The 11,276-nt window shown below is 38.2% G+C and overlaps 2 protein-coding genes across 4 annotated transcripts; one reads left to right on the top strand and one right to left on the bottom strand.

The window, feature by feature from the left end:
- Positions 1-4,295: 4,295 nt before the first annotated feature.
- On the top strand, positions 4,296-6,090 carry TIM10 (Tim10/DDP family zinc finger protein). 2 transcript variants are annotated; one of them, XM_048127828.1, is made up of 6 exons: positions 4,296-4,454; positions 4,554-4,606; positions 4,872-4,910; positions 5,029-5,098; positions 5,726-5,796; positions 5,883-6,090. In XM_048127828.1, exons 1-5 carry the CDS (start codon positions 4,413-4,415, stop codon positions 5,774-5,776), a joined length of 255 nt encoding a protein of 84 aa, XP_047983785.1. In that variant the 5' UTR covers positions 4,296-4,412; the 3' UTR covers positions 5,777-5,796; positions 5,883-6,090. The 2 variants fall into 2 exon arrangements, with proteins under 2 accessions (XP_047983785.1, XP_047983784.1); XM_048127827.1 differs by having other exon boundaries at positions 4,297-4,454; positions 5,726-6,090.
- A 563-nt stretch (positions 6,091-6,653) lies between these two features.
- BSK9 (kinase with tetratricopeptide repeat domain-containing protein) lies at positions 6,654-9,512 on the bottom strand. 2 transcript variants are annotated; one of them, XM_048127825.2, is made up of 10 exons: positions 9,140-9,512; positions 8,848-9,059; positions 8,517-8,652; positions 8,187-8,320; positions 8,001-8,106; positions 7,840-7,925; positions 7,586-7,774; positions 7,336-7,500; positions 7,144-7,245; positions 6,654-7,073 (listed from the first exon to the last, which is right to left on the bottom strand). In XM_048127825.2, the coding sequence occupies exons 1-10, from the start codon at positions 9,219-9,221 to the stop codon at positions 6,831-6,833; spliced, it is 1,455 nt and encodes a 484-aa protein (XP_047983782.1). In that variant the 5' UTR covers positions 9,222-9,512; the 3' UTR covers positions 6,654-6,830. The 2 variants fall into 2 exon arrangements, with proteins under 2 accessions (XP_047983782.1, XP_047983781.1); XM_048127824.2 differs by having other exon boundaries at positions 7,144-7,257; positions 9,140-9,509.
- Positions 9,513-11,276: the final 1,764 nt, after the last annotated feature.

The raw sequence follows: 11,276 nt of genomic DNA, 5'->3' as shown, positions 1-11,276 counted from the left end.
GAAAGTGTGGCCACACTATTCGCCCACGAGACCGGCCGACTAGCAAGGACGGCTCCCGATCCCAACTGTGTACACTAGTCTGATAGGGTTTGCGGCCCCTACTCATATCCGAATTCGTTTATATAGCCCAATAGCCTAATGGAGCGGACTCACAAACTAGGCATCAAGCACACAACATAATCAAAACAATCACAGGCATGGCATAACATTTTAATCCACCCTTATAACACCATAATCAATATTTTGGAAATAAGAGAGTTTAGTAAATAAAGCCCACCTCGACTCCTTAGATCACAAGTACGCTCTTCCTCTTGCTATCACGCCGAGAGCGCGAATTATCACCTTTAATTTATGCGTATTACAAATAAGTCTCAATCATTGATTCAAAAATCATGCATGTTCCCAACGTTTCCCTTTTCCCATCAATTCGTTTTAATATCACCATTCAAAATCAAGGCATGATTATCATATCACTTTTTATTCGCACTACAACTCCAGATCTATCATCAAAACATGTCACGCGTGAGTGTTTTACCACACACATCACACTCACACACACACACGCATACCAATGCACACACACGCACATCACTTCATATTCATCAATTGTTTCCCCTTTACACTCAATCTATATGCATGAGGGTTCAAGAACACCGATTTATCGGTTAGATGAGAAAATATTAATATAAAAATACCTTTTCTCGATAGAACAAACGGTAGAAACAAAGTAGAATCTTGATTCTTCAATACTTCTTGAGGCTTCAACTTGAATTCTTCTCAAAAGATGAAGAAATCTTGGAGAAAAGTAGAAGAAAATTTGGGAGAGAGTGGGAGAGAGGGGAGTCGTGTGATTAGAGAGAGAGAGACGTGTGATTAGTGGCTAGGGTTAGGTTTTTCTCCTATGTATTTATAGAGTGCAAAATAAAATCTTTAATTAAATAAATCAAAGATTTGAGAAGATATGGTGGTGGAAAGTGGCGTGAATTATGGGGAGAAATAAGGGGAAATTCGAAATCTAGGCTATTTAATTAGCCTATGATTTTATTTGGTATTTCACAGAGTAGAATAAAATATCACGAAGCAGAATAAAATAATAATTATCCCAATAAAAATATGGAGTAGGCGTGAATTTGGCTCCTTCCATAAGGAATTTAATTAAATTCCTAATTTAAATATGATATGACAAGATCTTCTTAGATATGGTAAGATATGTTAAGATATTTGAATTTTTTCATGGAAGAGAATAAATAAGGGATCAAATATAATAAAATAATCCCTTCTCCCATAAATAGGAGATTTTCGAAAATCTCCATGTAATAAGATGGGTTTCGAAAATCCAAAGAGGAATTAGAGAATAATTGGACTTTGAATTTAATTTGGATAATTATTCCAAGCAAATAATTAAATCCAATAAAATAGGATTTCTTCTCCAACACATTGACCTTTCAACGGCCACGTCATATTTTCCACATCTTTGACTATTCAACCGCCATGTCATATACTCAACATATTTGACTATTTAATCAATCTCAACTCCAAATCAAAATTAGGCCACAAAGAAATCATGCACTTAATCACTCATCAATTAATTCACATACTCCATAGCATTAAAAGCATTTAATGCAAAAATTTTATGTCTCGAAAATTAGGGTTTGAAAAAGTAGGGTGTTACAATCCTCCTGATTCTTCGATCTCCTTTTGGCAGCAACTGCTTCATTTGTTGAATCTTTTCACATGTATCACAAACACTTCACTCTAACCATGAAATACTTAACTCTAAGCACATTTTACTTCACTGAAATGAAAAAACATATTACTAATAACATGCATCACAACCACTTCACTTTAACCATAGAATACTTCACTCTAAGCACATTTTTACTTCACTGAGATGAAAAAATAGTGTACTATAAGATGGATCACAAACACTTCACTCTAACCATGGAACACTTCACTTTAATCACATTTACTTCACTCAGATGAAAAAACAGATCACTAATAACATGGATCACAAACACTTCACTCTAACCATGAAATACTTCACTCTAAGCACTTTTTATTTCACTGAGATGAAAAAACAGATCACTAATAACATGCATCACGAACATTTCACTCTAATCATGGAATATTTCACTCTAAGCACATTTTACTTCACTGAAATGAAAAAAACAGTGCACTATAAGCATGGATCACAAACACTTCACTCTAACCATGAAATATTTCGCTTTAAGCATGTTTTACTTCACTGAGATGAAAAAACTATCACTAATAATATGGATAAAATATACTTCACTCTAACCATGGAATACTTCACTCTAAGCATGCTTTTACTTCACTGAGATGAAAAATCAATATAGTTCACTCGTACACAACACCAATTCATTCACGTAGAATGAACTAAATCGAGAAATAATTGAAGTGAAAATTACAACATACCTTCAGTTTTGTCCTTTTTTCATAATTTCTACAAAGTGAACCAATAATTCACTCCTTTTTTTTCATTAGCTTTTGCAGAAACAGATTCAGCAAATAGAAAACAAATGAATTTTTGAACCAAATTCAACAAATCAAGAACCTGATCCAGCAAATCGATAACAAATAACAAACTATACAGAAATTTAAAAAAAAAATCGAAAAATAAATTCAACAAATAAAAAAAATTACAAATTACCTTTAGTTTTCCCCTCTTCTTCATGACTATCTTCCTTGCTGTGGGAAAATATGAAAAATCGACTAAACCCTAGCTATGGAATGAGGAAGAAATCGCAAAATTGAAGAGGAAATCTCATCACTTTGGAGAGAATTAGAGCGAGAATAAAATCTGGAAATGGGGTAGCAAATTGTTTCATTTAAACCATTGAAAAGTCTATTATGCCCCCGCATTCTTATAGTGAACCGAATCATTCATATAGTGAACTAATTCTGCTTCAATTTTGAATATCACATGACTAAATACCAGCCCTTGATTTTTTAATCTTGTGGCTGAGATTTATTCTCTAGTTATACACTTAATGGGCACTTGCCCCATATTACTACTCATGATTTATATCTTTAACTTTTACTCCATATCTTATATTTTATAAATATAGAATCCTTAAGAATGAAAACAAATACGGAGTAAGATTTATTTTTCTAGTTAGCTTTTAGAAACCTTAACGTTTAGAGTCAGGGTTGGAGAATTTTGGCTCGATAAACTTTGAGTCAGGTAACTCCACAACCCAAGTAGGAATGACATGAAACCCGATATGATAATCCCATTGATATTCCTAATTATTGTAATTACGTTGATAAAGTAAGTATGTAAAAATAGGGGTGGATCGATATGATATATCGTATCGAAAACGTTGTATCGTGTTTCGTATCGAAAATATCGATATGAAAGAATTTCATATCGTTATCGTATCGAAAGTTTCGATATATCGAACTTTCGATATGGATAATATCAGTATCGTTATTGTATCGATATTTCGATATATCGTAAGATCGATACGATATATCGAAATATCGTTTCGTATCGAATACCTGTATATCGAAAATATAATTTCAAAACTGAAAAAAAACACAAAAATTAATAAAACTTCAACACAATAAAATAAATAGTGTTCTTATTAGGGTTTCATATATATATTTTCTAAATATATGAATGAATTAAATGGATTTATATATATTTATAATTTTAAACTTGAATATGTATTGAATTTCAATATTTTCGATATATACGATATATATCGTATATTCGATATAAAATGATATATCGAAAATATTGATAAGTATCGTATATTCGATATAAAACGATATATCGCGATATAAGGAAATTCATATCGTTATCGTATCGAAAACTTACGATACGATACCGTATCGTATCGAAAATTACGATATACTGAAAATTCGATAATTTTTCGATATTTTTCAATACGATACGAGCGATATATCATTTTTTCGGTATTTTCCCCCAGCCCTATGTAAAAATTAGAGTATATGTTGGGGGTCCGAAAGTTGGAAATAAATGTAGTTATGGGCTAAGCTCATTGGTGAAATGAGCTTCAATTAGGTCGTTTCTCAAACCCAGCTCCATGTCCATCAGAACCTAAATAAGGCTCACGACGGCATATTATTATTATTATTATTTATTTCTCTTTTATTTTCACATAACGTTATAGTAGTAATTTGATAGCTTATTTAATTTATCAAAAAGTATTATTGAAAGTGTCCAATTTAATTTGACCCGAACAAAAGAGTATACTGCCACGAGGGCCTAAGGTGCATGGTGTTATGGTGCGACTCGTTCACACCGGAATATCGTGCTTGCTTTCCATCCGCCTCAATTGTTAGGGTTTAAGTTGAGCACCTCTACCTCTTCCACATTTTCTCATATTTTGGATTTCAGTCGCTATCTCCATCTCAGATCTGCAATGGCTGCAAGCAACGCCCCATCTGCTCATGAGAGGGAACAGGTACTTCCTCTACGCTCAATCACCCCCAAATTAGGACTGATTTCTATCAAATTGTATTTCGAGTATTCTGAATCATAAATGTTTTTCTTTTCGTGGCAGATTATTGGAATGATGGAGAAGGAGATGGAGTACAGGGTTGATATGTTTAACAAGTAGGTAACACGCTGTGTGTGTGTTTGCATTGATGCTTTAACTGATCCAATCATCCATTGCTATTTTTGATGTCAAATGATTTTTCTGTGTTGCTTTGTATTTTTGGTCGATGCTTGAATTGATACTGTGGTTTCTGTTAATGTCTTCCTGTTAACTTACAATTTTCGTCAATCACCTCAGCATTTTATTTTTTATTTTGTGCTTAAATTTTCTACACTTTTCTAGATGTATTATTGAATTGATGAGACCTTTGTTCTGATTCAGGCTTACACACACGTGTTTCAGCAAGTGCATCGAGAACAAGTACGTTTTTGCGTTGTTCCTGAAAGCTCTGTTTTAGATTGTGGAGCTGTGGAAGGTTTTCTGTTGATTGGAATTATTTAAGAGTGGTAACTGACCTCTTTATGTATTCTTCTTATAGGTACAAGGAAGCTGAGTTAAACATGGGGGAAAACAGCTGCATTGACCGCTGTGTTTCGAAATATTGGCAGGTGATTGGTTGTTTATTGATTATTGTGGTCATCCAGTAGGGAAATGTGTGCATGTCTATTTTGCCTTTGCCATTGCCATTGCCATTGCCATTGCCATTCATATGGATTATGCAGTGTGGCTATAATTTGCAAACCATGCAGTTTTTAATACGTTATGTAAGCCGTACATGTGGTATGTAGATGGTTTGAACCCATATTAGTCTTCCTAGGAGCTTATTAGACAAGTACTCAACCCCTGATGTTTTTGGTTAGTTATTCACCTATCGTTTTGAGAGCGAAGAACGCAAATATTTTTCTAAAGGATAGAGGTAATCGATGCAGAAGATGGTATTCACATGGGCTATCCTAATGGTTTTAGCAATTTTTAGGAATTCTAAGCCAGTATTTACATGGTATATCCTAATGGTTTGAGCCATGTTTAGGATTTTAATATACTTGCTTAGCTTAGTTCTTATGAACATCTGTTTAAAGCATAGTTGCCCTTAGTGTTTCAGAGTTTGTTTCGTAGATTATTTTACATTCTTTCTCTCTCGTATGATCTTCTCAATGATAATGTAAATAAAACATATTCTATAAACATTATATATCCAAGAACACTTGTTAACCGATATCGTCTCTTCACTGCAGGTGACTAACTTAGTTGGCCAACTGCTAGGCAACAGTCGACCTCCAATGTAGAGGAGATACTTTATCTTTCGGTCAGTTGACTCGAGATGAGCATACAAGGATTTTGTTGTATTTGTTGAAAACATTTGATCAATCAAATAAAACCTGAGTCTGGCAGGTTTATTTGGCGTTGTGAAGTTGCATTAGCTGATTTTTGGTGATCAGAACCAGTTACTATGCTAGGCAATACTTTACAGTGCAGCGAAACCGACTGGCTGGTAAAGATTCAATATGTTTTTCTCATATAATCTCTTAACATAGTTGGAAGTTTCTTCTCAAACTACCTATTTGGTGCTCGAGTAATATTTGATTTGATTGTTTTGCAAGTGAAGGGTTTGTAGTTCCCATAGGTTATGTCATTTTTATTTGCTACTCCCTCCGTCCCATGTTACTTGTACTGTTGCTTTTTGGCTCGTCACAAACACCTTACACTATTCATAGTTTAAGTTAGAACTAATGCATTTAAATAATATGTTAGATTAAGTTAAGAGGTCATTTATTTAGTTATGTCTCATTACACTTAAAATTCTAATTTAATTACACTAAAAAAACCCAAGTCCAAATTTACGGCCTAAAATGAAAAGTGCGAATAACATGGGACGGAGGGAGTATGTGATATCATAAAATCATTTAACCTTATACTTTGTGGTTTGAGGGTTAGTCAGAACAATTTTTATCAATATTTCGTGTTTGCCGTTACTGTGGGAGCCGTGAACCTAATTAGTGTTTTATTGTAAGTTTATGTAATTTGGATTGTAGGATTGGGGTTTATCGTCTAAGAGATTAGAGATCCAAGTGTAATTTTTTTTTTCAGTTCAATGTATTAATTTGCTTGTGTGCGTGTTTGAAAACAAGTTAAGTTTGATCAGTGAGCTTAAACAATACGATCTTTCTACTGAAACATAATCCCATAACGCACAAAACAAAAGAGTGCTCAAAATCCACAAATTCCAAGAAAAGAAAAAGAACAGCAACAAGCGTGAGATAAATCCTCTGCTTTAGACAAAGTTGGATTGTTGAAAAGCCTAAATACATGAAGAAAGGGGAGTTAAGTCTATACAGTTTTTCAAATTTTGTTTCGTTTTGCTTCCAAATTTGAGGCTTCTTGCAGCGATTCTTGGGCATCATTCTCCATCCCAAGTGTGAAGAGCGCAGCTGCTTGAAGATGAAAAGCAGTCAGCCACTGTGGCGATATCGCCAGTGCTTGCATCGCATCTCCGAGTGCTTGATTAGGCATGTCGCTCATCAGATAGCACACGCACCGCCTCCCATACACCGTCGGAGAAACCATCGTCCCACCTTCGATGAACTACAGACACATTCAAGTTTATATCTAAATAAAGATAGGCAAGTGGTAATACGAGGATTTTGTGCTTTACCTGTGAGTAGCAGTCAATGGCAGTGGCGAAGTCCTTGGCGCGAAATGCGGCGTCTCCTTGCTTCTTGGAGTTCAAGGTCTCCTGCATTTGGCTGGTCCACAACTGAAAAGATAGCTGCATTGTGATATTAAGGTGTTGTCAATGATGATCGCATCCGCTTTAATTAAACGTGGCGAAATGAGGGAGACCGACCTCATTGGCAATTCCCTCGTCATCTTTGTATCCTGCCTTGTCAAGGATTTCGTGTATGGCAGTGAGATCCATTCTCAGGCATGCTTCCCCCATTGGAGTCAGCAGAAGTGGCACCGTGCAGCCGGTTTTTCCTTGTGGGATGCCTAGTAAAACGTAGGAAGGGACCTGCATTGTTCATTTGTTGAAGTCATATATCACAGACTAAACTAATTTGGGAAAGTTTGAGTTTTTTTTTTTCTTGACGAGTTACCTCAGTTTCTTTCTCGAGTGACATGAGGGACGTGACTAGGGTCTTTGCGTTTGGCCTCTCCCGAGCTTCGTACTGCAAGCAACGGGTGGCTAGCCGGACCAGCTCAGTTCCCTCGTCATTGGAGAAATGTCCCTCCAGACAGGAGTCCATCAGCATCAGAAAGTTCTTTCCGCGGATGAGATCAAGTGCCTACAAAGTCATAGGTGATGATGGTGATCTGAAAGGCTGGAGAAAACAAGATAATGGGATCTTACATGGCTTGGAGGGATATGTTTGCCACTTAGGAGATCAAGCAACATAGTTCCAAAGCTGTAAACCACACTTTCTGGAGTCACTCTTCCTGCATAAAGGAAGAAGGGCAAGCAAGCATTATTGAAGATAGGAAGAGATTTCACAGACTAACAGTTGTGCATACCAGTTCTCAAATACTCTGGAGGAGTGAAGGCTAAGTTTGTGCTGTAACTTTTTCCGTCTCGACTATTCTTCATCAACCCGAAACAAGAGAGCCTGGGATTGCCATCCTAGAAAAGGAGCAATGGCTGATGTAAGAAAACACAATGCTCAATATTTTAATTAATCATGGTGAAACAGACATATGAACCTGATCAAACAAGACTCTGTAAGCATTAAGATCATGATACAAAGCCCGGCCTCGACTGCTGCAGTAGTCCAGAGCTTGTGCCAAATACAAGGCCACCCTCAACCTCATTGCCCATTTCATGGGTTGATTCTCCCCTGTTTCCATTTCCCAAAACTAGCTCACATCACACAACTACTAAATGTAAGCAAAATGAACCAAACCACAAAACCTGAATCTTGCAACTTTATGACCCCTTACACCCTACCTCAACCATCTCCAAAGCACAGTATAAGTTTAAAACAGATCAACAAAAAAGCAATTAAATCTTTAACTACAATCCACAAAACTCACAGTGAAATAAATGCTTGGCCAAAGTCTCATTAGGCATAAACTCTGCCACCAACAATCTCTCCTCTCCTTCAAAGCAAAATCCAATCAGATTAGACAATCGTTCGCTTCTCAAGTTCCCCACCGCCTTAGCTTCATCCTTCAATAACCAAAGACATGGCAATGAAAATGCAGACAACCAAAACAACCACTTGCAAACTCATAAATTGATCTTGATCATTTAAAAAAATTCACAAAGACATGGGATTTAAGAGGAACAATAAAAGTAATCAGACTGTGAAACAACACATGGTCATAAAACAACACAACTTGTTGAAAGAAAGAATGTACTAACTATAAATTGGCGAGGATCAGGCCAAGCAGACTTGTTGAAGCGCTTAACAGCAATCCAGCCTTCGGTATCAAGAAAACCTTTGTAAACAACGTTAGGAGCCTTCTCACCATGCTCAGAGACTATGTTGTCTGAAGAAAATCCTTTTGTTGCAGTTTTCAGTTCCTCCCAGCTGAACTCTCTGAAGCTCGGGAAAGTATTTTTCTCCCCATTCTCTACAAATCCCATGAAAAAGATTGCATTTTTACACAAACCCATGAAAAATATTCAATCAAATGGAGGTTCACAAACTGACCCGGATCAGTGGATTGAAGAACAGATGGTTTGAGATGAGAATGCCACCAGCAAAATGAGAACTTGGAGCACTTTGCACCCATGATTTTACTTCTGCAGAAACTGAAATTGCAGGCTTTCACAGGAAAAAAAAATGTTCTCTTTCTCTCTCTGTGTGTGTCTTAAATAGTGTGTTTGATCAAGATTTTGAGCATTGGGATTTATGAGAGAGATGGGAGATTTGAATTTGTGGATCCAAGAATAGTGTTTTGTGGTTTTTGTTTAGAAGAGGTGTTCACATTTTAAGAGCATGCACTATATATTCAAAGCATGGGGTTGGTGTGTGGGATACTATGATTTTATTTTCATTTTGGTGAATAGTACTACTATCTACCACACTAATGATGTGAGTTGTTGTGTTTGAAAAAAGATGAGTAAAGTATGTTTTTTTTTCCTAATTTTAGCTTTCTTCTTTATGCAACTTCTTCATCATTCTTGGTTTGTGTATGCCTCTCTCCTCCATCTCTCTCTCTCAGTTGGCATGTGTTGCTTTTTACTCTTTTTGTTGATTCACAGTTCTTAGAGCACTCCCAATGGAGTTCCCTAAAAACTCCCTTATTTCTCCCTAACTCCTGCCACATCAGCGCCACATCAGCACCAAAATTTATCCCCAGTTTTTAGCCAAGTGCTACATTGGTTTCTCCCTTATTTCTCCCTTATTTCTCCCTAACTCAACATTTCATTTTTACATCATTATTTTTTATATTATTTAATTTTCCCTACAAATGTATTTAATAAATAGACTAATAATGAACAATTCATCGTTGTATTAATCATTGGAAAATATAATACAACGAGAAAAAAAAAACTACAAATAAAAAACGCAAATAAACAAAGATTTAAAAAAAAAAAATCTAAGACGGAGGGGCCGGAGGGGCGTCGGGATCGAGCCCCAGCGTACTCTGCAGGTGTTGGATGCATTTCCAGAGGGCCGCCTTTTCTTCAGGGGTCCCGCCGCCGGTGAAGTACAGCGTGTACATCTGGGTCAGATTGGCGACATTGCTCGAATAAGTGGCTTTTTCTAAGTCGATGACGGATTCCGACGCGACTTCCGACGTTGCGCCCTTCCCCTTCCGCCTCCCCTTCGCCTTCTTCACTCCCTCCGGGCGCTCGTGCGGACCATCCCCACTCAAGTCGATGTGGGCCGCGCTCCCCTCGCTCTCCGAAACGCTAAGTCGCGAGCGCACCGATTTCCCGTGCAGCGCGTCGTGCATTCCCGTCCGGAATTTGGGGAGATCCTTCAGCTTATCGTAGATGTTCCAATACTTGAAGCCCTTCGTCGACAAGTACTGGCTACTATACATCCGGATGGCCTCATCTCGGACCATGTGCTCGTTCTGGCCACTCGTCATGTGAGTCATCAAGTTAGAATAAATACCGTTGAAGTGCCCGCAGTCCCTCATGAGGCGCTCCCAATGCCGACGGATCGCCTCGCTGCCATGGTCCTTCATTGAGGCAGTCTTGTGGCTCCTGTACTTCGCGGCAATCCGCTCCCAGAATATGATCTCAGTCTGGTAGTTGCTGCGCTCCGCGTCCTGTGACGTGTCCGCCCAGCAGTCGGCTATCAGCTCGGACTCTTGCAGAGTGTAAGTAGTCCTTACCCGCTTCGGCCTCTCATCGGAACCCGTATCAGTCGCAGCCGACGACGCCGGCGCCTTCCCCCTCCCGCTCCTAGAAGGCGGCTCGGTGGGCGTTTCTTCCACCTCGAAGTCCTCCGCGCTCAGTGTCGCGGCCTGAGATTCTTGGTCGCCTGGGGTTGATCCGGGGGTGTCGAACTGGGGCCGATACACATCGTCGGCTGGAAAGGGCATTCTGCCGGCAGAGTTGAAGTACGGAGAAAGTCTCCGCGCCGGAGGAGTCTGCAAAGGAGACGGACCCCCGTATGGAAGTTGGCCGGGAGGAGAACCCATCGCCAACAACGACTGCATCCACTGCTCGTTTGCTTCATCCGTGTTGGGAATTTGTGAACTCGACTCTTTCCCCTTACCCTTATCCTTACCCGATCGGGAACTTTTCTTCCAAAAGCTCATAATTTTGATGAAAATTGAAGATTGGGAGAAGAGATTGAAAATGGAGAGAATGAAGATTGTGGGTGATGA

The sequence above is a fragment of the Salvia hispanica genome, chromosome 1 (genome assembly GCF_029641045.1).
Source record: "Salvia hispanica isolate PSC_SH4W2 chromosome 1, Shi_PSC_v1, whole genome shotgun sequence".
In the NCBI taxonomy this organism is placed as follows: domain Eukaryota; kingdom Viridiplantae; phylum Streptophyta; class Magnoliopsida; order Lamiales; family Lamiaceae; genus Salvia; species Salvia hispanica.
This window is presented reverse-complemented; position numbering and strand designations above follow the sequence as displayed.